Source organism: Phyllosticta citribraziliensis, assembly GCF_038025025.1.
Source record: "Phyllosticta citribraziliensis strain CPC 17464 chromosome Unknown J3D65scaffold_5, whole genome shotgun sequence".
Lineage (NCBI taxonomy): Eukaryota > Fungi > Ascomycota > Dothideomycetes > Botryosphaeriales > Phyllostictaceae > Phyllosticta > Phyllosticta citribraziliensis.
Window position 1 is genome coordinate 2412490 of NW_027117342.1, and position 27330 is coordinate 2439819.

The window sequence follows — 27330 nt, forward strand, 5'->3', positions numbered from 1 at the left end:
GGAAATTGGTTCGCTTGTTTTGACGTACGCTTGAAGGCTGGTGGCTAGTATAGGACCACGACCACGCTACGAGATGGGGAAAATAGACGTCATGTCGATCTACGCAGGCATGTCACGTTGATGAGAGGGCGTCGCAAAAAGCTGGGCAGTTCAGAGCAGAGCTACGCAACGCAACGCCCCGAGCAAGAAATCCACATCAACCACGCAAAGCCATCAAAAAGCTCACAAAACACCTCAATCGCAACAATCAAGATCAGCCTTGTAATCCGGTAGTATTCGTCATGCCAATGGGTATCTATCCCCGGGTTTATGCCAATTGCCTCGTCATCAAAAATCATCCTCGTGCCACTGTCTTGCTGGTCCAGTGTACGCGTCCACCGCGTTCATCGCCCGCCCAGCTCGTAACCTCTGCGCTCGCTCGCTCGCTCATCAAAAGCAGACAACCCCAAAGCCAGTAATGCTTTTTTTGTTTTGCACGCCCAGTAGTCGCAACCTGCTGCTCCAGAATGTCCGAACGCATCCAGAAGATCTCAATCATTCGCAATGGAATCTTTGGTTTTGAGGGACGAGTCGAGTCGAGTGAAGTGAGTCCAGACGCTCTGCGATGATGATGAAGTCGTCAGTGAATGCTGCTGAGCGGCGCAAGTGGGCGCGCGGCGGGGCCAGGGACGACGACGCACCTCTACTGCTGCATGGAGTCGTCGGGGTCCTCAAAGTCGTCATCTTCCTCCTCGTCGTAGTCTTCCATGTTGCCGGCCTCCTCGTTGGCCTTGGTGAAGTCGATCGTCTTGCCGCGCGTGCGCCTGCCGCCGTCGATGATGTTGTCCGGGTCGATCTCCTCCATGTTGTCCTCGTCCGCGTCTTCGGCTGCTGCGGCTGTTAGCTGACCAGTCGTTGGGTTTGGGGTCGCGTGTGGGGACGCGTACGCTCGGGAACCTGCGTGGCGGTTAGCTGGGTCAGTTCTTGGTGGGTGCTGTTGGGCTGGGCTGGATTGCGTCACGTACCGGCTCCTCTGCGCCAGACTCCTCTTCAGAGCTGTCGTCGTCCTCGCCCATGCTGACATCGTCGGTGGCGGGCTCGGTGGCCTTGCCCTTTCCCTTGCCCGTGTCGACGGTGGTCGTGGCCTCGCCAGCGGTGTTGGTGGTCTCGTTTTGCGCGCTCATTGTGACCGAGGAGGCGTGCTTTGGGTTGAAAGTTGTAGGTGGGATGAATTGGAGTTGGGAGAGGCGGGTTCAAGATCGACCGCGGTGGTTGTTTGGGTGGTGTGGGGAAGTGAGGGTGGTGAAGGGTGGATTGGGAAACTTTGAGGGCGTGTGCAGGCGTGCAACCCGAACCTGAACCAGCACCGCAAGCGCGACGGTGCTCGCCAGCCAATCACCGGGGCAATGGCTGCGCTAGCGCCAGCGTCGCGCTTGGACCCGGAATCGGAAGAACAGACCTGCCAGCCCACCCAGTGCATGTCAAGCAAAACAGCAAACACTAGAGAACAAGGCCTTCTTGTCGCTGAACTTCATGGAATTCATCTTCTAATTGCTGCTGACTGATACCTGCATCTGCCATCGTTTGCGTGCTTTGGAGCGAGACGCTCTGACCTGTGCCATCTACCCCAGGGAACCGCCATGCATTCATTTAGAGACTCACGAAGCTACATGTTTGAGCACATCAAACCCCAGCTTCTCGCTCGCCCGCCCGTCTCCACTGAGAAATCATCTCTTCACTTGTGGCGTCATGGGTCTGGGAGCATTCGTTGGTTGCGACGCAGCAGTACAATTCAAGGAAACGGATTGGCGAAGATCAAAGCATGGAGCCATGGGCCAAGTCTTGCTCGTAGAATGTGATAAATTATCCCAACAGCGCAATTGATGCCGTGAAGAGTCCAAACTTCTCAAACAGCCCGCCCATCGCGGTGCAATTAAGAGGCATTGCTGCTGATCCGACTGGGCGTGCTGAGGCACAGCGGCGGGTCATCGGAGCTCGCGAGACCGCGATGGGCTTTCGCAAAGCACCCTTGCGCGACTCGAGCGAGCTCTCCGAAAAAAAGTGTCAAGACCGCCGATATCGATCTATCCACCCAACCCGTCCCTCATATCCTTCGCTGCACGCTCCCCTCGTCCTCTTCCTCTACCTCGCCCACCTGTCTCTATACGATTTCTTCCCAAAATGTCTCCCATTGCTGCTAGCGGCGGCGCGTCCAGCGACACCAAGAAGGAGTCCTCCATCGCCAGATTTACTGGAGCTGGTACTTCTACCCTGCTTGCCCTCAGAGAGCGCCCAATTGACTGTCCTAGGTACCGCTGGTATCGCTGAGCTCGCCATCTTCCACCCTGTACGCACGCGGCCTCCAGTCTGCCATGCGATCGATTTTGTTGACGTCTCGGTCTAGGTCGACACCACGGCGAAGAGGTTGATGAGCAACCAAGGCAAAGTTTGTCGCCGTAATCGCACATTGATGTTCAGCCCGCTAAGACTTCCATCCTAGATCGCCTCCGTCAAGCAGTTGAACTCGGTCGTCTTCAAGGACAAGGCCGCTGCCTCGATTCCCTCCCGTTTCGTCTCGCTGTTCCCCGGTCTCGGATATGCCGCTGCGTACAAGGTATGTCGAGGACTCGCCGTGGGCCAGCACAATGCTGACGGGCTGTAGGTCCTGCAGAGAGTGTACAAGTACGGCGGACAGCCCTTCGCAAAGGACTTCCTTGCCAAGCACTATGGCAACCATTTCGACGGCGCATTTGGCAAGGGCACGGGCAAGGCCATTATGCACGCCACCGCCGGCAGGTGAGATATTGCATGAACAAAGACAACCTTTGGCATCGGCTGACAGATGGCAGCTTGGTCGGCATTGGCGAGATTGTCCTTCTCCCTCTCGACGTTTTGAAGATCAAGCGCCAGACCAACCCCGAGGCTTTCAGGGGACGTGGTCTCTTCCGCATTGTCAAGGACGAAGGCTTCGGCCTCTACAGAGGTTGGGGCTGGACTGCTGCCCGCAACGCTCCCGGCTCGTTCGCTGTAAGAAGGACTCTGCACCTGACAACAAAGAACATGCTAACAATCCTCACTAGCTCTTCGGTGGCTCTGCATTCGCCAAGGAGTACATCTTCAAGCTCAAGGACTACAACAAGGCCTCTTGGTCCCAGAACTTTGTCGCGTCGATCGCGGGTGCCACTGCTTCGCTCGTCGTCTCTGCTCCTCTAGACGTCATCAAGACCAGAATCCAGAACCGCAACTTCGAGAACCCCGAGAGCGGATTCAAGATTATCTCCAACATGATGAAGCACGAAGGAGCCACCAGCTTCTTCAAGGGGCTCACGCCCAAGCTGCTGATGACCGGGCCCAAGCTGGTCTTCTCCTTCTGGCTGGCCCAGACGTTGATCCCCATGTTTGACAAGCTCATGTAAGGGGCGTGTGCAGCGACAGGACAGGTGACTTGTGGATAAGCGTGGAAGAAGGGAAGGCGGTCCTAAAAAGAGCTTACTGTACGGTGTTTTGGGTCTACATGTGCCTGGGCAGGCATTTTCATCACATATTTTGTTTTCTGGTTACGGACGATTACCCAGCCGAGGAGCGAAGTTTATACGATAGACAGCGTGCAAAATCAAGATACACTCATCTCTCACCGTAAGTACAGTACGAGGCACCCGACGTGTGGTCGATGATGGGGCTTGGCGGGTAGGGTACGGTAGGTCACGCCGAAGGGACCGGAATGAGCCAGCCCAGTGGACCTCAGCGCAGCCAGGTGCCGTGGGCGGGCGTAGGGCACGAGGTTGGGTTTTGGTTCTTTGAAACAGAAAAACGGGCGCAGGGCACGGCATGTTGGGGCTCTGCATGGCTGGACTGGAAGCATCCGTCGGGTGCAAGTGCAATGTAGTGGGCGTCACGTGGGCGACGTCGCTCGCTCTCAGTCAAGTCAGGCAGGTGAGGTCTCCTCCTAGCCCGGTGCCGTGCCTTTACCTCACGAGCCCGCAACATCTAGCTCCACTTGACGCTCTCGACACTCCCCTTGGCAGCCCACCCACCCCGACCTCACCCTCTTTCCGTTCCCATATAACCTGCGGCTTTTCCACGACGGTCCTCCCCTTCGCTTCTCCACTTCCCCGTTTCCTCCTCCACAACCGCCACGATGAACCCTGAGTAGTACGTATCCCCACGCTATCTCCGCCGCGCTGCGCTGCGCCTTTGTCGCCCACCGCTGCACCGCTCGTTTTCGACGCCGATGATGACGCTTGCCGCTAACGCTGTCGCTCCGCAGAGTTCTGCCCTCTTTTTCCCTCGCTGCAACCCGTGCCGACGCTGGCCTGTTCGAGAGAGCCCCTCGGATGCCTAGCCCAGCAGTCGACCGCTAACCACGCTCCGCCACCAGATACGACTACCTCTTCAAGCTGCTCCTCATCGGCGACTCCGGTGTCGGCAAGTCTTGCTTGCTGCTCAGATTCGCGGATGACACGTACACCGAGAGCTACATCTCAACCATCGGCGTTGACTTTGTATGTTGGGGATGCTGCGGGTGAGCCCAGCTGCGGACCGCTAACGACCCAACAGAAGATTCGGACGATCGAACTCGACGGCAAGACCGTCAAGCTGCAGATTGTACGTCATGGTTTCCGGAGCGCACCGACATTTGGTTGCTGACTTGAAGTGAACAGTGGGACACGGCTGGCCAGGAGCGTTTCCGCACCATCACCTCGTCCTACTACCGCGGAGCCCACGGAATCTGTGTCGTCTACGATGTTACGGACATGGACAGCTTCAACAACGTCAAGCAGTGGCTGCAAGAGATTGACCGCTACGCTACCGAGGGTGTGAACAAGCTGCTCGTCGGCAACAAGTCAGATATGGCGGACAAGAAGGTCGTGGAGTACACTGTTGCGAAGGTAGGATGACGGCATCATGATTCAACGGAGCCGCCGGTGGGTGCTAACACGGAACTGCAGGAGTTCGCCGACAGCCTCGGCATCCCCTTCCTCGAGACGTCGGCCAAGAACGCTTCCAACGTCGAGCAAGCGTTCTTGACCATGGCCAGGCAAATCAAGGAGCGCATGGGCACGACCCAGGTGAACAACAAGCCCACGGTTCCCATCGGCCAGGGCCAGGGAGTCCAGTCGGGCTCTGCCAGTGGATGCTGCTAAGCGCAATGTGACAGAGGGGCGGCGTGGAGACGAAGAGCCGGGGCGCCTCGCGGAGACGACTGCAGGCAACCAGCACGTCCGGCACAGAAGTCATGTTCAAATGCGTCCTTTTGCATGGTAGATGGCGGGCAATCCTTTGGATGCGCACGGGGTTTTCTGGTCACCTATTAATGGTATGGCAACGCAGTCGGACACGCCAGAATGCGATTCAGGATGCCACGGTGAATAGGATTTTTGGCGACAACGGTGTGCGCAAGTGGATTTCCCGAGTCAGCTTTTTTCCTTCTTTCTTTCCTTGTCCTTTACCCCAACGATTTCTCTGTGGATCCATCATTGAGTGTGGGCTTCTCTGCGTATGTTAGTGCACTCATCAACAGAATCTTCGTACACCCATTGGTGCCGTCCTGCCCTGTGATCTGAATCGCACAACAGCGCGTGAGGAAAGCATAGGGTTGGCTTTTGGTATATATTCGTTTTGGAATTTTCTATTTCGCATTTTGCCAAGGGGCAGCCGAGGGTCAGTCGGGCGCTAGAGCCCCGTAGAGTGCGGTAGTGGTGGTCGAGTCGGGCTGCTACGTGTATCGGCTTCCATCGTCCTGGGCAGGGGGCTGGTCACGCAGACGGGCCATGCGAAGGTTTCTGGAGGGTCCGATTGGATTTGATGGCATTCCTCAGGGCCAATATAAGAGACTCTGCAGGCAACGACGCCCATTGTGGCTTGTGAGGGTGGCTGTGCGCTGCATTGATCCACTGGACCCTTGGGACTTGCGCGTTGCATCATGGGCAATCAATCGACTTCCTTCTTACAAGCACAGCCGGTCAAAGTATATGAGGGCCCGACATCCCTGACCACCTCCTCCGACTCCTCTCCTTAGGTTGTCGCTCCGCCATCACGTCCGTCGACCGGATCCCTTCATCTGTCGTCTCCCCCCGACACCCTCTCGCCGCTCGCCGCCTCGCCCGCGTCCGGTCCGCCCACCACCAGCCCGTCGTGATCGCCATGGCCGAGTCAAAGCCAGCAGCGCCTTTGTCGCCAGATTCTGGGCCTACTGATCCGCATCTTCCCAAGCTGCCCTCCGGCTGGATAGCCCAGTGGGATAGCTCGTACGTTGTCCGCCCTCGTTCCACCGCCGCTCCCTCGTCCGGATCGCTTTGTTCGGCTTACACGCATCTCGGCGCTGACCCTCTGCCTTTCCAGCTCGCGCAAGTACTACTACGTCCAGATCAGCACCGGAGTCTCGCAATGGGAGCTACCCACCAGCGAGGCGCCCGCCGGCCCCTCCAAGCGCCCCGAACAGATCCCGCCGCTCGAAAGTGAGGCCGGCCAAGAGCTCACAAGAGGCGCAAACGGAAGCGCAGCGGATTACTCTGGAGACCGCGGCTTGGGTGTAAGCCCCCTTCCGTGGGCGGCCGGTCTCAAATGAGACTTGCGAGAGGAGGTACTGACGCCGACTCTAGAGCACAGCATTGCACCTGCTCGCCGGCCAACAGCATGGGAAGCAATCGTCTGGAATCGGCGGCCTCGCGTCATCCTTTCTCGGTGGTGGCTCACACGGATCCTCGCACGCACAATCGTCGAGTAGTCACAACAGCGGCACTGGAGGTCTCGTCGGACAGCTCGCGAGCGGCCTTCTCGGAGGGTCCAAGCCGCATGCGCAGCAGCAGAGTCACGGAAACTCTACTAGCTCGCATCAGAGCGGGCTGAGTGGAGTCCTGGGTGGAATTTTGGGAAGCAGTCACAGCTCGGTTTGTTTTACCTTTGGCAAGCAAGTGCTTCGGTCTGATATTCTTTCGACAGAGCCAACAGCAGCAACAACAAAGTTACAGGTATTCCTCATCAGGCGCACCTTCGGGCGGCTACTCTGGCACGGCACCACCTGTGCAGTACACTCCTGGAAGCTCAGCTGGTCACACTCCCTCAGCAACCGGGGCTTACACTCCGAGCGGACCTCAGTATCCGGGCCAGCCGGGATATAACAACCACTACCCAGCGGCGTCTCCCCAACCAGGCCATGCACAATACCAAGCGGCGCCACAGTCTTCCTCGTTTGGACCAGGACAACCTGCTCAGGCATATGTTCCTCAGGGACACAATTCGTTTCCGCCTCCGCCTCCCCAACACCAGACCTATGTGGCCTCATCGGCGAACATTTCTGCTCCTACACAGACCCAATTCGGACAAACAACTCAACATGACCACAGTCAAGGTGGCTACTTCAACCAACCGAGTTATGGGCAAGCAGCCTATGGGAACGGACAGTTCCAGCATCAACCGGCCCCTGTCGCTCCCGAAAGCTACGGCACAAGCACTACGCACGCGGCTCCGCCGTCATACGTGCAGAATGCGTCCCAAAGCGGCTTCACACAACAAGCGCCCCAACAAGCAGCTTACAACCCGCAAACCTACGGTCAGCCGCAGCAACACAACCAGTACCACGCAACGGGAGCGCCACCACAGCCAGGCTGGTGAGCCCACGATCGAAGAAGTGTAAGATGTCGAGATATATTATCAAGTTCGGCTGTTTGTTGGATGTAAAGTAACAACGGACGGGTCGGTAAATTGCCTTATACCATGCACAGGAGAGAGAGAGAGAGAGCGCAGAAGAAGGGTCGCACGAGTGTCCCCCAGAAGCCAGGATAGCAAATACGAAGAGAGCCACACGGTGACTTGAAGTTGGATATCTTGGGCGGTTAATATTTCAATCATCGTCCTCCATCAATTCCGCAAGCTCGCGTTCCTCATCCTCGTCTAGTTCGATTTCCTTCTTCTCGTCTTCAATCTCCTTGGACTCGCCCTGCTTTAGCCGCTCAGCCTCTTCTATCGCGCTCTTCAAGTCCTGCGCCTTGAGGCTCCACTGACGAATCGTCCCGTCGATGGAGACGCTAACCAGGCGCTGGCCCGACAGCAGCAGCAGGCCCGTCACCTCCTCGTAGTGCCCGGCGAAGGTGTGGTGCAGCTTGCCCGAGCCCCTGTCCCAGATGCGCACCTCCTCGTCCCTGCACGCCGTGACGACCCAGCCGCCGGCCTCGTCGACGACCACGTCGCGCACAAAGTCCGGGTGCGCCAGGGTCGTGTCGGGCTCCCAGTCGCGCGCGCGGCTCAGGCACTTGGCCGAGCGGTCCGCCGACGCCGTCCACAGGTCATCGTCAGCGTCGAAGTACAGCGCGTCAACGCTCGTCTCGTGCCGCACCAGCGGCTCGACGTCCTGCGGCGCCGCCGCGCCTTCATTGCTCTCAACTTCTTCCTCGTTCACCGCCGCCGCGCCTCCTCTGATGGGCACCTCGCGCCCTTGGCCCCGCTCCAGCCGCCACGCGCGGATCTCGCGGTCGCTGCCTGCACTCAGCACAGTGACGGCGGGCGCCTGCTTGGCCAGCCGCGTCGTGTGGGCCGCCGGGTCCAGCGCGAGCGCCAGCACGCCGCGCGCGTGGCCCTGGAGCTTGTACAGCGGCGCGCGCTGCGCAACGTCCCACACGACGATGGCGGCGTCGGCGCCGCCCGACACCAGCACGTCGAGCCCGCCCAGCGAGCAGGCGAGCAGCGTCTTGACGAAGTCGGTGTGTGCGCCGGCGAGGCGGCCGCTGGAGGCGACGGTTGTGGGCTTCTTCTTGGGTGTTGGCGTGTTTGTCGGGGCGGTTGCGGTTGCGGTAGCGGAGGTAGAAGTAGTGGTAGAGGAGGTAGAGGAGGGCAGCGGCCAGAGCCACACGCTCTTATCCCAGCAGCCGGCGGCGACGAGGCGCGCCTTTGGCAGCAGCGCGAGCGACGTGAGGGGCGCGGCGGGCCCGTCGAAGCGGTGCGTCACTTCACCCGTCTAGGTAATCAAAACCCAGTCAGTCCAGTTCAGTTCAACTCGGTCCATTCGTCCGTCTCCATGTGCAAGCGAACGGGGTCTCAGTGTCGGGGCCATACACACTTCTAGCACAACTCTCTTGACGCAGCCCGCCGCCTCGGCGACGTACACGGCGCTCTTATTGTCGTCCAACGGGTCGGTGGCGACGGCGAGCAGCTTCGACGGCAGCTTGATGGGCGCGCCGAGCTCGTTCTTGGCCTTTTGCGCCTTGCGCGCGGATTCGGAGAGGGCGGTGCTGGGGGTGCGATTTAGTGTGTTGTTGTTGATGATGCTGCTTGCTGCGCGCAGAGAAGAAAGACGGTGGTGGGAGTGAGGGGGGCACAAGCTCACGAGGTTTGGAAAAAGTGGCCGGGGTCTGCGGAGCGTGACATGTTGGGCGGCGGCGTGGTTGGTGTCTTCCTTGGTTGTTGGAAGAGGAGGAGAGAGAATGGCGGAGAGAGAATGGCGGAGAGAGTTGGGTTTGGTGGGGCACCCACCAGGGGTGTCGTCGTCGCTGTGGGGTGGGGTCTTCTGGAAAACGCGTCTGCGGTGCGTCTGAGCGTGGTCACAGGACCGCCTGCTGTCCAAGCTGCCGGTGCTGTATAGCCCCAATATTCCCTTTCCCATCTTGCCTTTGAATAGCATGTATCATTTTCCTTTAGTTTGCTATGTATGTAGTCCTGCCCATGCCAGACTTCGGGCTGTCTGCCCCTCCTCCATTATCGATTTCTCCCGACTGATATTTCATCCAGCCGCCCACGCAAAAGCATTCCGTGGCAGCAGGCCAACAATCCGCTATTGGCAACCTGATCCGTTCCATAAGATGACCACACCGTGCAATGAACCAACCAAACGCCATCCCTTGTCAAATGGGTATAACAAAGAAGCCTCGTCCCGGGCCATTGAACGCGCCAAGAAGAAGAGACAGAAGCTAGCCGAAAAAGAAGGGCCTCAATTGCACGCTCTCGCTCTGACCACCATCACCACGCATAATTGTCATCGTCTTCGGGGAGGATGTTGTCATCGCCGTTCCAATCCTCGTCGCCGCTGGCCTCGGAGTCGAGAAAGTCGTTTTCGTTGAACTGCTCCTCGCGGGGCCGCAGGTTGTCGATGCGGATGTCGACCACCTCGCACATTCCCTGGATGAACTTTTCCTCGACGATGTTCTTCTTCGCCGGTGGTTGGGGGCTCGGGGTGGCAGCCATCATGAAGACATCGCCATCGTCGTCTGGATTCTCCTCGGAATCGCTCTCCATGAAGGAGCCTGCTGCCGCACGGTGCGGACGCAAGAGCCGCCTGCGACTTGGTTCCTGATCGTCTTTGGGCGTGACTTGCATGTGGTTGAACGTCATGGCCTTTTCTAGCTTCTGAGGACTGTCGTCTGGGGTGAGAGTAGGCGGAAGCTCCTTCAACATCCTGAATCTCTTGCTTGACATGAGGTGCGGATTTGGGGGCGGGGATATTCTTTGAAACACCTTTTGCAGCCTTCCAATCCATAGATCTCGGAATCCGGCACGATCCCGCCATCCAATATCCAACGTTGCCTTGAGCACCAGTCTGCGGAGGTCGGGCAGTTGCTCTGCAGAATCGATGAGCGATGAGAAAAACGTCTCGGCGGCGCCGGAACCCCACTTCCTCAGATGCACCATCTCAATCGTTTGGAGCGTCGATGGCCAGCTGGGTATTTCTTCTTCCTTGAGCAATTCATCATACTTGGGGTCGGAGTCACGGAAAGTCGCATGAGAGTCGAAGTAGTTCAAGTCCATTTTGAGGACCTGAAGCCTTGGGCAAGCTCTCTTGAGATCGGGCAAAAAGGAAATGTCCAGGGCTTGGTTATGGTTGAGGACCAGGCTAAGCAGCTGGCCACCGCGGGAGACTAAAAAGTCACGGAGAATCTCGGAAGTGATGTTATGACAATTCACAGTGGTCAGATGTTGAAGGCTGTCCTTCAAAAGCGGTAGTAATTCCCCGTCGATGACCGGACAAGACTCAAAGGCCAGACTCTTCAATCCCGGGACAAGTGCAAGGTTGTCTGCCAGGACTTGCTTGCCGCTGCGTTGGTTCGCGGCGTCATTCCCATCCTCCACATTCTCTTTATCAAATTGCTGGAGAGAAATGTGCTCCAAGCGTTGAAAGGATTCCATCTGATGAATCTGTCCCATCCAGAATAGCGTCTGGTCCCGGGTCCGAAAAGTTGAATTCCAGGTCCATGATTTCAGTCGCAGTGCACTCTCGCCAAGTGCCTTGAACAATTCGGCGCTGTAGTGCCAACGACCCGAGTTTGGCATGGGGCGGAAAGGAGGACGAGCTTGCGGGTGGACGATTGCAAGTTCAGTCAACTTGGGGACGTGTGGAATCAAGTCGCCCAACTCAAATTGACCCCTCCCTGTCCAGCTATAGGCCAGTATCTCGGGGGCGTCAAATTCCAGACGACGTATTTTCACGTTGTAGTTGATGAACTTGGAAGTCGAAGGGTCAGAGAGGAGACTGAGCAGCCGGTGAGGCTTGTCGACCCTGATCAATGGCGGGCACCGATAGAGCGCCGTCAAAGCCGGCTCGGCAAAGTCCTTGCACACTCGAGCCACGCCAATGAGCCAGGAAATGTTGGAGGTAGGGTTGAAGTCGTCGTCATGAAGAGGGGTCGAGGCGAAAGAGAATATGTCCAGTAGGATCTGGTACGGAAGCGTGGCCCACGGCGGCACAAAACCATCGGTTTCCAGCACAGCCGCTTGATTTGGCGGGGTGGATTGCTTCGCTGCGTCGCATGGTAAGCAATGGAGCTCGTCGTACATGGATTTCAAAAAACTCACTGGACCCTGCATTTGAGCGACTGCGGCTCGCCATCTTCTTCGCAAACGACCGTGTGTTTCGCCGTGGGCCCTGGCGACGTCTGGCTCTTCGCTTTCGAGGCCTCGAGCCGTCAGAGTTGCCATCGTCGCTGTCGTCATCCGATGGAGTCTCGGTGACGAGGGGGGCAGATTCGCGGCGCAGCTCTGCGGAGGCTTGAAGACTCCGAGTCCTCCTCAACCTGCCTGTGCGCCTTGGCCTAGGGCCTGACTCGTTGTGCGCCGAGTCTCCATGGCGCTCAGCGTCGGAGCTGGGAAGCTGGTAGGATTTGGAAGGTAGACGGCGTAGCTTTGTGGTGATCTCGGGGCTGGCAGACAGCAGTCCGTGGTTGCGGTTGCGACGGGGAGGAGACTCGAGGGGCGGCGACTGGTGGGGTTCGTCGTCTAGGGAGTCGTCGTCGCTAGGGTCTTTGTAGGAGACAGCATTTCGGGAGCGCGCTGGGCGTTGCGACTGTTGGGAATGGGAATGGTGGGTGCGCCTGCGCTTGCGCACATGGGTGTGGTCGTCGTCATGATGGGCAGAAGCTTGGTCGACCGGATCGGGATGAAGGTCGTCGTCAGAGGTGCTGGGCTCGCGGTAGGAAATGTGTCTTGTCAAGCGGCCGGCTCGGGAGAGAGCAGGCATCGCTGGACGAGGGGGATGCAGAGAGGAGACGATGAGGGCAAAGGTAGCACAGAAAAGCGCGAACCGAAGTCAGAGTCGAGACTGGGATGTTGTGTAAGAGTGTGGGGGGGAGCGAAGCGCCACGGACGGATCGACGCCGCTGCGGTGTGCGGGCCGCTGCTCACCTGAGGCATCTCTGGTCTGTGCACCTTAGTAAGCACGGCCATCGGACATCCCATCCATCTTCTCCCCATGATGAAGTGGGCACAAATGAATGCTGCAACGTTCGACGAGCTATAACTCTGAATTGGTGTGGCACGAATTGATGCTCTGTGCCTTTTAAGAGGCTTTGACATGTGCTTCGGCCAACACTGCAGCTCCGTGCCATCAATCAAACTCGCACCATTTTTTGATGAAATTTCATACACGCACATGTAGCATTCTTTTAAGCAATTCCTACATGTCCACAAACAAGTTATAAAGGCCAATGTCGGCGTGATGGCGTGAGTCGCCGTCTGCCAGGAGCCGCTTTGGGCCTGACATGGGCAGGTCGTTATGTAAGCACATCTAACGTAGTCTCTTCTTACAGACTGCTCCAAAGTCTATTTCTGCGTCCTAGACACCATGGCCCCTGGTATTCTTAGTCCATGACCAAGCTAGAAAGGAAAGGCACGCTTTGAACTTGTTCAGCCCACCTTGACATTGGATGTCCCCCTTCGTCTTGAAAAGCACGTACCCGGCACGTGATCCGCCGACGGCACTTCCTTGGTTCCTTCCCCAACGCGTCGCGTCGGCAATCTGCAGTGCAGTTGCGCTGCCAGGTCGGTGAGCAAACTCTCCACTCCGGCCTCTCAGCGGCTCGTCTTCCTGTCTTCTTCGCCTTCTTCCCAAGGCCCCTCAACAATCTACCATCACCAAACTCCCATCGCCCTATGTACCTCACCGCTGGCTAATCATCCTTTCCTTAGATGACCTCCGCGGCTTCCGAGTTTAATTACATTCACAAACCTTTCTTTTTTTGGTCTTTCCCCAGGCTTAAAAGTCCTACTCGCCAGTCCCAAAAATTCAGATCACACCTACCCTATGCCTCAACAAGCCGTCCCTTAACTCGAGGTTGGTGATTCAGAAAGCCACTTGCTCGACAAGCTGGTCTGCTATCTTCACTATTATAGCAGTGGGGTAGTAGGGTCATGCCTACCCAACCCGGACTTGAGAAGCAGATCAACAGCACAAGGTTCCTGTATTCGAATATAAACCAAGATCGACGAACGCCGTTTCTACAGAGGAACCTCACACAGGCTCTAAATCAACATCAATCATCGAAAGCTCAGACCCTGTTGAGCAATGAGGCGTCAACTCGTGCGCCTAGTCGGCGATCATGGGCGCCTCCCAATGCCCATCTTGCCTCGGTCATCGGTTCAAGGCATTCATCTTACGAGCTTCGATTGCACTCAGGACTCGCCATAAAACCGCCCGCTCATTCAAACAACACAACTGCACATGATAGCCTGGTTTTTACCGCAAGATCCTTCTTGACCTTTTCGCTTTACAGAAAAGAGGAAGGAGGCCCATGGACGACCAGATACAAAATCGGGAGTGAGGCAACACTCAAGGCACATCGCGACGGAACTGCCACTTTATCCCTATTGCAGCCTCCAACATTTCCTGCTCAAGTATTTCAAGGCCTGGAGAAGGAGTACAACGGTGGAAACCTGGGTACACATGTTGGTCCCAAATACGTCCTCAAGATTGCGCTCCAGTGTGCGTACCCGTCGGACAATAACGAAGTCTTTAAATTTCTGGGCATAGACCAGCAGCGGGGTTCTGATGGGCAATACCTGCGCTCCTATGTGCATCACCTTCCACGATGCCCGGCCACAGACAGGGGCTTTGAAATCAAACTCGCCAACAGCAACGAGAAGATGTTGTGTAAATCTGAACACACACTACACGTCGATATGGATTGGGTTGTGCCAAACATGAGCATCATGGAGGAGTATAACCGAACAATCCGTCTTGAACGTGGACAGGGTTCATCTGTGCCAATGCAGCCCATGGAGCCAGTGCGCATCACGTACAGATGCGACCAAGCGGGTATGCAAAAGCCGCTCGTGGTCCAGGGCTCTCTGTGTCCAATATGCTGGATGCGCGATTTCAGGACTGTGGAGCGTCTTCAGCTGCACATGAAGCTGCAGCATGATCGCTTCCATTTTGCTTTCAAAGAATTCAAACCGCCCGAATGTCCATCTTCCAAAGGGGTACACGTTAGGCTCACGTTTAAGGAACGTACGGAGAAACCACATTCGACTGGAAGAAAATTCCAGGAAATCCGGTGGATCGCCCCTACCCGACCTTTTGACCTCGATGCTTTTCTGGCGGGGGACGAATCGTGGGTTGAAGGGAAGAGACGCAGAGCCCCTCTTGCCGCCATCGCCGCACTTGATGCCAAAATACAAAGAAGGCCAGAAGATGTCGAAGATCTACCAAAGCCGGCGCGGAAGCGATACAAGGTCCCTCGCATCATCCAGGAGGCCGAGAAAGAAATCGTCCTATTCGCCATGCACTCCCGACGGCCGCTCGTAGAGGGCGAGGAAATCAGCGAGGATGACAATTCAACAATCCCAGCCTATGCCGTCTCAAAGATCAGGCGCAGGAGCCCGAATATGCCTCGCACTGCAGTAGAGTTCGAGGACAAATGGGACGCCTATATGCTGGACGAGCGCTTGAACAGTGATTTCGTGGGCGAGGCTGTCGTTCGCTTCCTTCGACACAACGAGACGTGGATCAAAAACATTCCTGGCATGCTAAATGAGTGGCTCAACAAGCTCGGCGAACTGAAGGAGGATGGCCTGCTTAGCGCTGCTTTCTACAAGTACCTGACTAGCGATACTAGCACCGATTTCTCCGATTTCTCCAAAGCTCAAGAAACTCGAGTAGAAACAAGCATTGATAAAGCCAAGGACGCAGAAGCTGGCAAGAAGAGAAAGCGGGCCGATGCGAGCGACAATACGGACCCATTCTGCCGTCCTAGCTCTCCCAAGAAAACGAAGCTGAATGGCGAACAAGTCGAGCAGCCAAGTGGCAAGGAAAACACATCGCCAAAAGAAGCGAGTCTGCCCAGCCAAGGCCCGGCGAGCAATCCGCTGTCGAAGAACTCCATTGTTCAGACCCAACCTGGCCGCCGCGACAAGCCCAGCGGGACAACAAAAAGCACGACTGGCAAAGGCGGGACTCTCCCGAAAGCTTCTCTGCCCGACGTATGTTCCTGCGTCTGCGGGAAGCCCGTTGCGACCACTGATACTCCCGCAGCCATCACCTGCGCCAACATCGTAAGTACCCCACGAGCTCCGACGGGACCAGCAGTACAACCAGCTAACACCGCCGCTCCAGGAGTGCCTCCGCGAAGAATTCCACTTGTTCTGCGTGGGCCTCGACAAGCGCGTTGCTGGGTGGCGATGCGACGACTGTGCTGCGCCGAATGCACGGTAAACCCATCTCACCCAAGGCATCCTTTTCTTCTCTTGCTCAACTAATCTTCCGTGTGCGATGACAGCGAGTTGGACATGCCGCCGCCTCTCCCTCCGCCTTTCCCTCATCCTTTGTCCCTCCTTTCTCGTTTCTTTGCTTGGTAGCACGCATAGCATGGCGTAGCATGGTCGATTGACTGATTGATTGCATCCGCTCCTCCACGGCGTTTCGAAAAGCCCCTCCTTGCTCTTTTTGCACCGTCGATAGCGGCATGATTGGCGTCCCCTCCCTGTTTTCTTCTGCGAGCGAGTGTGCTTGCATGGCGGATACCCTGAGTTCATCTCTATTTTGCTCTCTGCGTTTGTGCTTTTGCAGCATCGGCTGGAATTCCTTGCGGAAGTTGCTTTGCGGACACACTGTTTGCTTCCTCGCTACATACTGCGGTCTTGTGTATATCCTACACACGCCCAAGACTGTTGCTGCTATGCGTCTCTTGCTTTGAGGACTCGAGTGCGTGGGTTGATAGATTGCTTCGTCGCCTTCTGAGTGGGCCTTTTGGCTCGTCGACTTGCTGGCTTGCTATTTGTCGATGCCACACGTATATCCGTGTACAGACAGACAAATAGAAACCTTTCCTCTCACTCTACGACGCCGGCGGGAGCGGAAAGTCAAGATACGAGATTCCCATGCATGGATTTCAGCTTTCAAAAAGTCTGGACTACTTAAAGTTGAGCAGTCCTTTTTAAACTTTCGCGTCGTGAAGTTTATTATGATACCTGGTACGGCTCACCAGCTTTGGTTCGGTGCAGTGTGATAGAGTTTAGGCCCTGCACGGTCTGACTCGGTTCTGCGACTCTGAAGTCTGCTTGCGTTTTATCTTCGTGATTATTGTGTACTGCTTGTGGGCTGTGAGGCTTAAATGTACGACCAGGTAGATCTTTCGCTGTGGCGGTGGACCAGGACGACATGCTGGTGTAGTCGACCTATCTTGGGCATGGCGTTTGGGAGGAGATGCTGTCAAAGAGACGACGCTGCTCAGAGACGATGGCTGGCATGTCACGGCCGCTGCTTCCTGGCTTTTGGGTCATGGCTGCATGTGAGTGATGCGAGGGATATGAGAGACGGAGAGAGGAGGTACATTCGATCGAGGCAAAAAACGCGCAAGAGATCCACGCTGTCGAAAGCAGCCGATCCCACTCGATGGAGACTTCAATTCTTGAAATGCCGCCGTTGCCGCAGCAGCCATTGAAGCCGCAGTGGAGCTCCCTACGCTATCCCGACCTATCTCCAAACCATATCCAACCTTTATCAACCTGCACCAACAAAGAGCTGGCGTGGCCTTGCTCCGTCGTCCAAAGCAAGCAACGCTCAAGACGAAGCAGCGCCGGAGACGTCGCGCTCATCCGGCTTCAAATAGACACGCGCGCACTTCTCCGGGAGCTCGGCGTCGTTCAGGGCGCCCGGCACCGCGGCCGCGTTGTGCAGCCAGAAGAGCTGGAAGCTATAGTCCTGGAGCTGGCAGACTGTGGTTATCTATCATCAGCGGCAAGTCCGCGCGTTGGGCGGCGGAGGAGAAGGGAGAGAGAGAGAGAAAAACTTACCGACCCAGCCGAGGAAGTCGGTGGAGAGGGGGACGAGGCCGTCTTGCGCGGGCTTGTGGAAGAGCTCGGCGTGTATGGAGCTGGCGCGCTTGGATCGGACCGTGTACGCTTTGATGGTGACGGGGTCGAAGATGGAGATGTTGGAGGGCTCGAACGGCTGCACCAGGGGCTGCGTCATCGGGTGTCTGGGAGCAGTCAGTCTCAGTGCCATGAACGCGCAGTTTTGAGAGAGCTTGGGGCGTTCTTACGCGGCGTCGTCGACGGGGACGTCAAAAGAGAGGTAGTTGACGTCGAAGCTGAACGTCTGGTTCAAGAAGGCCATGGGACCGGGGTCCTTCTGGACGAAGAGCTTGCCAGCGGTGCCGGACATGACAGGGACGACGGTCTTGCCATGGAAGCGAGCCTTGGTGACGAATTCGGTCGTGTTGACGAGCTCGGTCAGGATGTGGAATTTGGTCCGGCCACCGGGGGTGACGTTGGTGAGAGGGGTGGCGGCGGCAATCTGGAGCAGGACGGCCAAGAGCAGAGGGAGGATGGACTGGAAGAGCATGGTGGTTGGTGGGTGGAAGAGGTTGCGGGTGTAGTGTTCAAGAAACACCCAAACTGTCTGCGTGAACGATTATATATGCCTTAAGCAAGATTCGGTGCGCCTGGTGGATGGTAATTGGAAGGCACACTGAGCCTTCACGAGAGAGCTGATTAAATGACCTGGGCGGACAGGACTAAGGAGTATTCTATTCCATTGCTTGCATCCATGATATCGCTTGCCACCAAAACAAGCAGCAGAGCAGACCCGATTGCAGACCTTCTCTTAACACCAAACTTGATGTTGCTTTGATCTGTACAATCGAGCTCCTAAACCTCATCCACTGGACATTCCAGAACACCTGGCTGTCTTTGTGTTGAAAGTCAGCAAGGTTAGTAATGAAACCTCGCTCTGCAAGTTGAAAGTCATTAATGTATAGCGCTTCTACTAACCCCGTCTCATAGCTCAGAAATTTGACGCATGTTGTCCATGCTGCCATTCTGCTGTCGTCTACTCAGAGCCGTCCTGTCATGCCTCCATCGATTCAAACGGCATCATTAGACCTTCTGACCTAGACCAACAACGCAAACATCAGATACGTCCGCCGCCAATACTCTACCGTGCCCTTCCTCAACCTCTCCTCCGCCGCCTTGTCCAGGCCTGGCAACGCATCCTGAATGCGCTTCTCAAGTGTGGCGAGCGTTGACTCCTCGGCCGTGGTAGCCGTGCCTGTTGATCGAGACAAGGCTCGCGAGAGGTACATGACGTCGAAGAGGAGATGAGTCAGTTTGTCTTTCTTGACAGCAGCAAAAGCCGCAGCGTCGACGACTGGTGCTTTGCTCGTCGATGTACCATTTGTTTCAGGTGGAGCAGAGGTAGGCGAGAGCGTTGGCTTGGTGGTATCCGGAGCGGTTTCGGAGCTTTCTTCCTCGTCGTCTTTGCTTTCTTCATGTCCTTGCTCGCCGTTTGCCTCTGCAGTTCCCTCATCAGCCTTGTTTTCGCCTTTACTGCTGTCATCATTGTCCTTGTTCTCATCCTTGGTAGCATGTGAATCTTCTTCCTTCGCTTCGTCATCTTGAGTCGGCGGAGTAGCCGACTCAATAACGCTAACAGTCTCGTCGAGCAAATCTCCCACTGCACTTGCAATCTCCTTCTTTAGCACAGATACAGCGCCTGGTGACCAAAGATCGCCACCCCGAGACGTCATTTCTTTGCTCAGAGCACTCATGAATTTGAATGCTGGGACTGAGGGTTGGACAGGAAGCTGCGGCATGCCTTCCCACAGCGCTCGAGCGCGCGCCTTACGCGTAGAAGCAAACTTGTTCAGTGAGATTTTGTAGGTGGCCAGAGGCGTCGCAGCAACGGCTTTTGCGACTGAAAGATGGAGGGGTTGAGTGATGGCGACGGGGAAGGTCGTTGGGGAAGTAATGTTTCGCCTGGTCGAGTCGGACAGGGAAGCAAGACGTTGGCTGATTTCTCGCAAGGAGCGAAGAATAAGCATGGCTTTGAGTGGAGCGTCATGATCTGATGAGGTCAGAGCAGCCTGGGCCAGTCCTTCCACGTCTTTTTGCAACTTTGCGAGAGATTCGGAGAGTGCTTCGTTGAGCGAGTCCTCGAGAGTGCGCGGGTCGTCTTCGCTGAGAAGCGCCTGTCGCGAGTCCAGATCAAAATCGTCGTCGTCGTCGTCAACATTTAGGTCGTCATCCCATCTGGTATCTTTCATTTCCTTGATCACGACAAAAACTTCTTCCAAAGACTGGGACCACGCGGCGTAGGTGCTGATGAGGCGTCGGAGGGAGGCGTTGATCCCATGACTCCTCTCAATGATTGCTTGCTTGAAAGCGGGCGCACCGTGGGAGATATCGATGGAGGTAGTGGAAGGATCCCACAGTGATGTGACTTGGTCAGATTGAACCTCATCCCAGTCATCAATGCTTTCCTTGAGCTCCGCCGTCACCTTCTGGAGCTGGGCCGCTCTGTTGCCGAAAAGCGTGCGCAGGCGATCAGTAAATGCATCTCGCAAATCATCGAGAATGGAAGCTGGCTTGACACCAAGATAACGGTGGTTGGACGACAACCACGTCTCGAGCACGTCTCTCCGCACATTGCGGACAGTCTTCGGATCCTTGAGGTCTTCCAACACCTTTCGGACGGTATCAAGAAAGGACTTGATGGCCTGCTTCGACCACGCCTTGAGCAATCTCTCCGAGTCTTCTGTGGAAAGCTCGTCATGTCTCGGCCAGGGAGTGTAGTTCCTCACGTTGTCTGCAATCCAACGTTGATGGACATCCAAGTCAAGTTCGACAATGGCCTTGATGTCATTGTCTTGCAACAAGGGTCTTGCCTTGAGCTTCACCAATGCTTCTGACAAGCGGTTCGGGAAGATTGTTTGGGAATCCTGCAGCGTTCGCACATAGAGCTTCAAGGCCTTTGGCAGGTGTTCCTGGTTAGCACGTCCCTCTTCGACCAGCCTGGTGATTGATTCAAGCCGAACGTGGTGGAAATGGCGCAACACGTCGCTCGGGGTAGAGCTTGTGGCGAGAGAAAAGGCAACCATGCTTTCAAGGACGTCGCTAATATCGGCACTTGGGCGGGAAAAGTGCTTGTCGACATTGTTTAGCAGCTTCCGCCGCAGCGAACCCAGCTGAAGCTTCAGACTCTCCAGAAAGGGTGGTGCATCTGGAGCTTTTGACAAATCGTTGTGGAGAAGACGGGACACAACCAAGACTTTGGCAGCGAGGAAGATGGAACCCCTTTTCAAAAGCCGGCGCATAACTGTTGGACAACTCTGCAGCACGCGCAGCTGCGCTGTGAATGAATAGCGCTCACCATCTGCAAACATCAGCCAAAGCTCAAGTGTTTGCAAAAGAATCTTACCCAGCTTGCGGGTATGTTCCAACAGGTCAGAGTAGTTTTTGGCAATCTTGTCTACTCTTCTCGAGTTGCATTTGCGCCCGATTACACCAAGAGTCGCATCAACGTCCTGAATCTGGTGGTCCATTTCAATGATGCGCTCTGCGGTCCCCAGCAGGTCGCGGTAGCTCGCGCTATGCAGGCCCAGTCAACAAGCTTTCCAAAGAGGGCTGGTCACAGCCAGACAGGATTAGACCTACCCGACCAAGGAGCGGAGCTTCTCCCGATTCTCGCTGGCATTGCTGCGAAGTTGCTGCTCGAATTTTCGGACCACGGGCACGGGATACTTGAAAGCATCCTCCCAGGACTGAAAAGTCCGGGGATCTGGGGCATCGATTGCCATGGTTGGGGATGTGGAGTCAAAACACGTTGCCTGATTGGCGTGGCCGCCAGAGGAGACGTTGGAGCACGGCGCAGGATCGGACTATCGAATCTCCGGACTCACGCTGTCACGTGTGGTGAGAAAGTCAAGAACTAGATTTAACACTGGCACACTGGAATTGCCCATCTGTTTCTCCTTGGACACTCATCTCTTGGAATCTGAGAGGCTAAAGTCAACCAAAAGTCAAAGACAAAGACGAAAGTCGGGCCACTCATTCACCTCTGCCAAGCACCTGGTGGTCGCTTAACGTGATTGGGACTAGCGTCATTATTAGCGTGATCTCGACGCGTCTCCCACTGCTCTGCACATTTATTTCCTGGTGACCTCTGACTTCATCACCACCTCTCTCCACCCACCTCTCTATCAACGACCTGACCACCAGTGCCATCGTCCTCGGATTGCTGTTTTGACAAAAGCACGCTACCTGCACTCACAAATCACCCTTCTTTGCGCTTGAGAAAGCTCTCTGCTTCCAACAACCTCGCCAAACAATTCGCAGAAGCAAATCGCTTGTTTCCAGCGGGATTCTGCGATACAAAAAGGCATCACGACCGAGTGATCTCATTCCCTCCCCTGGTACAAATCCTCAGTATACGCCTTCTCCCAAATCAATATACAACGCCGCCATGTCGCCCACCAAGCGCTCCTACATCCCCGCTCCCACGCCGCGCTCCCAACACGCCATCCCCGCAACGCCTGCTGTGCCGCATCCCAACACGGCCAGATTCCACGAGGCATGCCGCCGTATCATGGCCATCGCCGGCGAAAAGGAAGGCTCCGCAATCGTTTCGGAGATCCACGAGTGCATCGGGTTCTCGGCCCAAGTTGAAGCAGCCAACTTCTACGCGCTGCAGGCCGAATACGAGGAGCTTCACGGCAAATACAACAACCTGAAGCTCAGCTACCAGCAGCAGAAAGAGGAGCTGGCGGCAGCTCGAGAGCAGGCCGGCCTCGCTCCCAAGGCCCAGCCCAAAACCCCCGTCACGCCCTTGATGAAGACCCCGGACCGCTTTGACGGCACCACGGTATCGGTACTCCTCAACTTCATCAAGTACCGCAGCGACATCGCGAGCGTCTTCCAGATCGATGCCCGCTTCTACCCGACCGACGAGGACAGGGCGGCATTCATGATCGACCGCCTCGAGGGCCACGCGCTGAAGACGCTGTACGGTGGCGCCAAGAGCATGGGCAAGGGCGTGGAGAGGCTCACGGTCGCCGAGATCGTTGCCATCCTGGAGGAGCACTTTGGTCCAGAGAACTCTTCCGACCCGCACCGCGCTCTTGTTCTGGACGTCCGCAGGCAGCACCAGAAGAAGCGCTGAAAGAGCAGCTTGGGGCGTCCTCTGTGAGCGCAAGGGAAGGCACCAAGGAAGAATTTTGGCGCGAGCGTTTGGCGCATGGCATGGGGAGGATTAATGAACGCCTACGAGGTAAGTCAAACCACAACGCCATCATTTGGACAATTACTTACAATGAAGAAGCATGATCAACGATTTCAACGAAGCAACGACGCACAGCACCACCAATGATACCCCCACGAATGAACGAGGCCCACACCGTAATTCACATCACCCCCAAAGAACGAGGCCAACACCAGGAATGGATACCGAGCTGGAAGCAGTGGTTGACACGAGGCATGGCAAGGCATGTGGGCATCAGGAGTAAGTAGGAAAAAAGTTTCATTTTCTTTCGATCGTGCACAAAAGAACGCAGTAGGTATCTGGAAGAAAGAGGAAGGGGAAGGACAGCAAGATTCAGTAGGTGACTCTCTCCCACTAGCCAACCACCCATTCTAGACTCCATTCCTTTCAACGCCCACCAAGCCCATCAAAAACCCCAAGCTTTTCCCGTCAAACAAGTTAAGAACGACAATCACGTTTTCCTTTTGCTCCCATGCCCCCCTCACAGCCCGTTGTTCTTGAGGAAGTTGTTCATGTGCGCAAACACCCGCGAAGCACCGTAGTGCACATTGAGCGCATGGCCAGCGCCAGGCAAGATGAAGGTGTCGGAGTTGCCGCCTGCAGCCGGGAAGAGGGCGCCAGCGACCGGCGCCGTCTGGTCCGAGGGGCTCAGGCAATCGCCCTGGCAAAAGATGAAGTCGTTCTGGCCAATGACGACGTCGACGGGGCCCTTGAAGGCGGCGGCGGGCGCGACGACCTTGGCGAGGGTGAAGAACTCGCCAAACGTAAACGTCTGCTTGTTGTTGTCGGCCTGGGCAAACAGGCCGGCGTCGTAGTTTGGGTTCTTGAAGAAGGTGAGCTGGTTGCTCTGCGGGCTGCCCGTGACCAGGTAGCCGTTGGACAGGGCGCCGAAGCGCGCGGGCTGGTTCTTGTTGGCGAGGGCCGCGTTGAAGCCGGCGAAGGTGAGGCCAAAGGCGCTCGCTGACAGGCCGAAGCCCGTTAGCATGACGGCGTCGATGTCGGCCGGGTACCGCGACGCGATGCCGATGCTCTGGATGCTGCCGAACGAGTGCCCGCCGATGGCCACCTTGCTGAACTTGGTGCCCAGCAGCGCGCCGCCGCGCAGCATCTGGATCAGCGCGTGCGCGATGTCCACCTCGAGCGGCGACTGCACCACCTGGATGGCGTCCGGGTGGTCCGACTGGCCCACGCCCAGCCGGTCGTACGTAAAGGTCGCGTAGCCGGCGGCCGCCGCGGCGTCGACCTGGCTGTAGCCCGGCGCAAAGTCCCAGTAGCTCTTGTCGAAGCCGATGCCGTGGATGAGGAACTGCACCGTCGGCGGCGTGACGAGCGGCGGCAGCGACAGCAGCGGGAAGCACAGCTTGGCGTGGATGTTGAAGGTGCCCGAGACGGTGGCGTCGGGGCCCGTCAGCGACTGCACCAGCGTCGAAGTCGATGTCAGATACTGCGTGAAGATGTCCGTGACGGCCGACTGGTTGGCCGGCAGGTTGAAGTTGAGCTGCGTGTTGCCCGTCGTCGTGACTTGCACGGCAACGAGGCCGCTGTAGCACTGCGCCTTGCCGCCCTGGGACAGCGACAGGACCGGTATGGTTTGGAAGCCAGTCAGGCTGCTGAGGAGGGGGATCGTGAGTGCCGAAGCCCCGGAGGCAAGCACTGTGGCGAGGGCAAAGTTCCGCATGGCTGCTGGTAGTTCGAGATGCCGGAGCAGAAAGAGATGATTGGAGTCGGCTTCTGTCGCGGTTCTTGCAAAGTGAAAGGCCTGGGATACAAAAGATGGGCAACTTGAGACTCCACAGTAGTTAAATGCAACTCGCTCCCGACCAAGACCACGAGGCAAACATGCTTCGCGGTGGCTGTGAAGTCCATGACAAACCGCCCAGCGAAGACCGAGAGACTGGCACCAGGGCGGGCTGGATCCAGAGCATCCAGTTGTCTGGATTCGATAGTCAAAAAGGGCAGTCGCTAAGGCCTCTCGCGAGGCCGGCTAGTCCCAAAAGTCTCGTAGCGGGACTGCGGGGGAGCCCGAGCAATCGTCTCGCCAGTGGCTTTCTAGAAGGCAATTCGATAAACCGCAGCGCCTTTTCGCATCTGCGGTTCCTCGGGCTGTGCTTCTAGCCGACCGTTGCGCAGCAAGCGTGGACTTGCATCGTCGATTGGGACCATGCCGCTGTGCCACAGCCGCGGTTGAGGGTTGACAGATTTTGGTTCTCGGTGACAGTTCTTCCCAGGGCGGCAGGGCATTTGCAATCGAAGCCATGCTGAGCTTAGTGCCCAGTCTGGATTCAGTATGGCACACCAAATGGAGCTCTGCTGCTGGCCCTGCCGGTCCACTAGGATGAAAGTGGCAAGCTGACGGCCGTTTGCAGCGTCAGGCATGGTGAAAGTGGCATTTTACCGAGGAAATGCGGAGGATTCCAGAGACCCTGATATTGGAATTCTTGGGGGCGCTGTTCGGGTCGTTCCTGAGAATCCTCTGGTACGCAGGCGCTAGACCGAAGCCTTTCGTTCCTGATTTTTCTTTTTTTCAATGTCTTCAACACTGCTATTTGTCGCTTCGTATCCCGTACGAGACTGGGACCAGGCAAGCCTGCGCTCAGTCATAGCGCTTTTGGTTTGTCGACTCAGCACGGAATCAATGGACAAAAAAAAAAAAAAAAAAACAACAACAACAACAACAACGCAGATTGCTGAGTCGGCATCTAGAACCCGCAGAAGACGTCGTTTCAAGATGACGGGCGTCTCGAACCTGGCAAATTGTTTTTTGCTTTTGAGATAGCCCAGAAATGAAAGAGACTATGGAGATTGAGAGAGAAATCCTTTTAGCTCTGAGGACACATGGTATGAGGTATGGCGCGCAGAAGTCTCAAGACTTGACGAGGCTCAAATGGCCAAACGGAAAGCGAAGACGAAATATGGCAACAAACTTTGAGGGAAACTAGGTGTTACTCATGTCGAGGACCATGAGATGAACTGCTAGCAGTACGCATACCTTGTCTCTAGAAGAATGACCTCTGTGAAAGCCATCTCGGTGGCTGGAGTTTTGCTTTGAATGCTTACCTGGTATTCAGGAGGGAGTATATGCGAACGCTTTTGCCCCTTCGAAGTCAGACTAAATTACCATGATAATTGGGCAAAGACAGAAATGTTATGGGTGCAATCGAGTTTTTGAGGAAACCTGCGGTTCTGCGAGTGGCGGATTGCACCTGGCACAGTCGATGCCGGCTGCAGACTGACCAACTCGATCTTGATGCTGCAATTCAGGCAACCCGCTGACGTGTAGGCGATGCAGTGCAGAATCAATGAGATCGAATTGACATCAGGACGGTGCAGAGGCATCGGATTTCGATGCTTTGTCGGCCCTGACTAAGAGTGACGTTGATGCGAAATAATAATCAGATTGTAGAATCTGGAGAAGAAAAAGAAGCGGAGATAATGTGGCTAAGCCCGGTGCCAGTGACCGAGCATGACGTATGGCATGTGGCTGACTCGCGTGCTTCAACCTGGAGGACCGTTCCGCAGAGCCTCAGGCGCGTGGTGTGCTCGAAGAACCTGGAACCCCGGCCGGCGACGTGTGTGTGATGTATTGAATGGAGAAGATTTGGTGAGGAGGAGAAATCTTGAAAAAGTTTGTTCAAAGGGTAAGTCGTAGGTTCTCAATGCACGGCACAACACCAGCCAGTCAACAACAACACGGCTGGTCTCCCATGAAGCGTTGCATGAAGACGCTGAGAAAAATAACCTTGAATTGTGGAGACAGAGTCTAGACGGCAAGGCATCGTTGGAGAGGGGGGAGGACTCGAAACACGTGCAAGAATGAGATGCGAGCCCAATCAGGAAGCAGGATCCCCTGACGCGAGGTTGATCGTTGATCTGAGAGCTTCCAGCGTCTTCGTGATGCGGCCCGGTCGGCAAAAACGTGCCGTCTTGGGAGCTTTCAGGGACAACCAAGATTGAGAGCGGTGTCTCTGATGTACATCCACGTGTCGTTTCAAGTCCCCAGTGTCGAGCGGCTGTGGCCTCCGAATGGCGGATGCGTTCCCGCAGCGAAAGCGGGAGTGCGGTAGGCGCACTGTGCAGCGCAGTCGCCCGTGGATCGAAAGAGAAGTCGAACGTGACAGCTAACACGCTGATTGTTTCCATTATCAAATGCAGGTGTCAAAGGTGGTGATCAGCAAGTCTTGATCGTCGAGTGTTTGGTGGCTTCGAGAAAAGCGCTGCTCCCATTGACATGCTTCTGGCGTCAGGCCGCTGTCAGACTGGGCTGGCTGGGGGTGCCATGTTGCCAGCCACGACAATGACCTGGAGGTTGCATCACCAAAGCACTCTTTGGGATTTTGGAGGGAGCCTGGACAATGGAAGAATGGAGCGGGCCGATCTACGCAGCAGCTGTGGCAGTGGCACGATGGTCGAGGGGTGCCGTCATCCGGGGAGGCCAAACGGTGGGACTGCCGGCATCTCGCTCCCGACCGCTGCAGGGTCGTGGCGTCGAGGGCCAGTTTATGCCTAAAGAGGACGTTGAAGCCAGGTCAGCGGAGTTGGTTCGAAGTTGGCTCGGACCACACTAATGTGGCCATCCCCAGTGCAACAGTACGAGATGGCCTGGAGGGAGTGGCACAGAT

At 56.3% G+C, this 27330-nt stretch overlaps 12 protein-coding genes across 12 annotated transcripts; 5 read left to right on the forward strand and 7 right to left on the reverse strand.

Annotated features, from left to right (window-relative positions):
• Positions 1-680: 680 nt before the first annotated feature.
• On the reverse strand, positions 681-1295 carry J3D65DRAFT_623257 (histone chaperone domain CHZ-domain-containing protein; the record flags this gene model as incomplete). The annotated part of the gene is made up of 3 exons (XM_066800145.1): positions 1005-1295; positions 927-936; positions 681-870 (listed from the first exon to the last, which is right to left on the reverse strand). Exons 1-3 carry the CDS (start codon positions 1161-1163, stop codon positions 683-685), a joined length of 357 nt encoding a protein of 118 aa, XP_066656511.1. The 5' UTR covers positions 1164-1295.
• Positions 1296-1701: 406 nt separating this feature from the next.
• On the forward strand, positions 1702-3746 carry J3D65DRAFT_351786 (mitochondrial carrier domain-containing protein). Its single transcript, XM_066795546.1, has 7 exons — positions 1702-2239; positions 2289-2326; positions 2384-2425; positions 2480-2593; positions 2642-2775; positions 2829-3006; positions 3060-3746. Exons 1-7 carry the CDS (start codon positions 2161-2163, stop codon positions 3393-3395), a joined length of 921 nt encoding a protein of 306 aa, XP_066656512.1. The 5' UTR covers positions 1702-2160; the 3' UTR covers positions 3396-3746.
• Positions 3747-3959: 213 nt separating this feature from the next.
• Positions 3960-5524, forward strand: J3D65DRAFT_623262 (GTP-binding protein ypt1). Its single transcript, XM_066800147.1, has 5 exons — positions 3960-4128; positions 4358-4481; positions 4537-4584; positions 4641-4868; positions 4929-5524. The coding sequence occupies exons 1-5, from the start codon at positions 4118-4120 to the stop codon at positions 5121-5123; spliced, it is 606 nt and encodes a 201-aa protein (XP_066656513.1). The 5' UTR covers positions 3960-4117; the 3' UTR covers positions 5124-5524.
• Positions 5525-6014: 490 nt separating this feature from the next.
• J3D65DRAFT_351847 (uncharacterized protein) lies at positions 6015-7613 on the forward strand. Its single transcript, XM_066795547.1, has 4 exons — positions 6015-6227; positions 6322-6511; positions 6582-6869; positions 6922-7613. Exons 1-4 carry the CDS (start codon positions 6124-6126, stop codon positions 7591-7593), a joined length of 1254 nt encoding a protein of 417 aa, XP_066656514.1. The 5' UTR covers positions 6015-6123; the 3' UTR covers positions 7594-7613.
• A 209-nt stretch (positions 7614-7822) lies between these two features.
• On the reverse strand, positions 7823-9439 carry J3D65DRAFT_588677 (WD domain-containing protein; the record flags this gene model as incomplete). Its single annotated transcript, XM_066797776.1, has 4 exons — positions 9302-9439; positions 9035-9206; positions 8405-8932; positions 7823-8329 (listed from the first exon to the last, which is right to left on the reverse strand). Exons 1-4 carry the CDS (start codon positions 9340-9342, stop codon positions 7823-7825), a joined length of 1248 nt encoding a protein of 415 aa, XP_066656515.1. The 5' UTR covers positions 9343-9439.
• Positions 9440-9580: 141 nt separating this feature from the next.
• On the reverse strand, positions 9581-12499 carry J3D65DRAFT_570733 (uncharacterized protein). Its single transcript, XM_066797629.1, has 2 exons — positions 11761-12499; positions 9581-11705 (listed from the first exon to the last, which is right to left on the reverse strand). The coding sequence occupies exons 1-2, from the start codon at positions 12419-12421 to the stop codon at positions 9931-9933; spliced, it is 2436 nt and encodes an 811-aa protein (XP_066656516.1). The 5' UTR covers positions 12422-12499; the 3' UTR covers positions 9581-9930.
• Positions 12500-13317: 818 nt separating this feature from the next.
• On the forward strand, positions 13318-15907 carry J3D65DRAFT_351913 (uncharacterized protein). The gene is made up of 2 exons (XM_066795548.1): positions 13318-15729; positions 15791-15907. Exons 1-2 carry the CDS (start codon positions 13591-13593, stop codon positions 15887-15889), a joined length of 2238 nt encoding a protein of 745 aa, XP_066656517.1. The 5' UTR covers positions 13318-13590; the 3' UTR covers positions 15890-15907.
• A 1329-nt stretch (positions 15908-17236) lies between these two features.
• Positions 17237-18019, reverse strand: J3D65DRAFT_676818 (uncharacterized protein; the record flags this gene model as incomplete). The annotated part of the gene is made up of 3 exons (XM_066803621.1): positions 17237-17391; positions 17470-17654; positions 17718-18019. 3 exons carry the CDS (start codon positions 18017-18019, stop codon positions 17237-17239), a joined length of 642 nt encoding a protein of 213 aa, XP_066656518.1.
• Positions 18020-18186: 167 nt separating this feature from the next.
• On the reverse strand, positions 18187-21284 carry J3D65DRAFT_623275 (uncharacterized protein). Its single transcript, XM_066800148.1, has 3 exons — positions 21109-21284; positions 20873-21042; positions 18187-20827 (listed from the first exon to the last, which is right to left on the reverse strand). The coding sequence occupies exons 1-3, from the start codon at positions 21249-21251 to the stop codon at positions 18567-18569; spliced, it is 2574 nt and encodes an 857-aa protein (XP_066656519.1). The 5' UTR covers positions 21252-21284; the 3' UTR covers positions 18187-18566.
• A 443-nt stretch (positions 21285-21727) lies between these two features.
• J3D65DRAFT_351936 (uncharacterized protein) lies at positions 21728-22928 on the forward strand. Its single transcript, XM_066795550.1, has 2 exons — positions 21728-22720; positions 22772-22928. Exon 1 carries the CDS (start codon positions 21917-21919, stop codon positions 22610-22612), a length of 696 nt encoding a protein of 231 aa, XP_066656520.1. The 5' UTR covers positions 21728-21916; the 3' UTR covers positions 22613-22720; positions 22772-22928.
• Positions 22929-24575, reverse strand: J3D65DRAFT_351937 (Alpha/Beta hydrolase protein). Its single transcript, XM_066795551.1, has one exon. It carries the CDS (start codon positions 24387-24389, stop codon positions 23193-23195), a length of 1197 nt encoding a protein of 398 aa, XP_066656521.1. The 5' UTR covers positions 24390-24575; the 3' UTR covers positions 22929-23192.
• Positions 24576-26127: 1552 nt separating this feature from the next.
• Positions 26128-26957, reverse strand: J3D65DRAFT_351941 (uncharacterized protein). The gene has a single exon (XM_066795553.1). It carries the CDS (start codon positions 26849-26851, stop codon positions 26207-26209), a length of 645 nt encoding a protein of 214 aa, XP_066656522.1. The 5' UTR covers positions 26852-26957; the 3' UTR covers positions 26128-26206.
• Positions 26958-27330: the final 373 nt, after the last annotated feature.

Coding starts and splice junctions, on each gene's coding strand:
- J3D65DRAFT_623262 (XM_066800147.1), top strand. Junction 4,482..4,536: donor CAACCATCGGCGTTGACTTT/GTATGTTGGGGA, acceptor ACGACCCAACAG/AAGATTCGGACGATCGAACT. Junction 4,585..4,640: donor AGACCGTCAAGCTGCAGATT/GTACGTCATGGT, acceptor TGAAGTGAACAG/TGGGACACGGCTGGCCAGGA.
- J3D65DRAFT_351786 (XM_066795546.1), top strand. CDS start 2,161: ATGTCTCCCATTGCTGCTAGCGGCGGCGCGTCCAGCGACACCAAGAAG. Junction 2,240..2,288: donor CGCCAGATTTACTGGAGCTG/GTACTTCTACCC, acceptor TGACTGTCCTAG/GTACCGCTGGTATCGCTGAG. Junction 3,007..3,059: donor ACGCTCCCGGCTCGTTCGCT/GTAAGAAGGACT, acceptor AATCCTCACTAG/CTCTTCGGTGGCTCTGCATT.
- J3D65DRAFT_351913 (XM_066795548.1), top strand. CDS start 13,591: ATGCCTACCCAACCCGGACTTGAGAAGCAGATCAACAGCACAAGGTTC. Junction 15,730..15,790: donor CCATCACCTGCGCCAACATC/GTAAGTACCCCA, acceptor CCGCCGCTCCAG/GAGTGCCTCCGCGAAGAATT.
- J3D65DRAFT_351936 (XM_066795550.1), top strand. CDS start 21,917: ATGTCGCCCACCAAGCGCTCCTACATCCCCGCTCCCACGCCGCGCTCC.
- J3D65DRAFT_623275 (XM_066800148.1), bottom strand. CDS start 21,251: ATGGCAATCGATGCCCCAGATCCCCGGACTTTTCAGTCCTGGGAGGAT. Junction 21,043..21,108: donor AAGCTCCGCTCCTTGGTCGG/GTAGGTCTAATC, acceptor GGGCCTGCATAG/CGCGAGCTACCGCGACCTGC. Junction 20,828..20,872: donor GGAACATACCCGCAAGCTGG/GTAAGATTCTTT, acceptor TGATGTTTGCAG/ATGGTGAGCGCTATTCATTC.
- J3D65DRAFT_351941 (XM_066795553.1), bottom strand. CDS start 26,851: ATGGAAACAATCAGCGTGTTAGCTGTCACGTTCGACTTCTCTTTCGAT.
- J3D65DRAFT_351847 (XM_066795547.1), top strand. CDS start 6,124: ATGGCCGAGTCAAAGCCAGCAGCGCCTTTGTCGCCAGATTCTGGGCCT. Junction 6,512..6,581: donor CTGGAGACCGCGGCTTGGGT/GTAAGCCCCCTT, acceptor CGCCGACTCTAG/AGCACAGCATTGCACCTGCT. Junction 6,870..6,921: donor TGGGAAGCAGTCACAGCTCG/GTTTGTTTTACC, acceptor TTCTTTCGACAG/AGCCAACAGCAGCAACAACA.
- J3D65DRAFT_351937 (XM_066795551.1), bottom strand. CDS start 24,389: ATGCGGAACTTTGCCCTCGCCACAGTGCTTGCCTCCGGGGCTTCGGCA.
- J3D65DRAFT_570733 (XM_066797629.1), bottom strand. CDS start 12,421: ATGCCTGCTCTCTCCCGAGCCGGCCGCTTGACAAGACACATTTCCTAC. Junction 11,706..11,760: donor TCGCTCAAATGCAGGGTCCA/GTGAGTTTTTTG, acceptor CATGCGACGCAG/CGAAGCAATCCACCCCGCCA.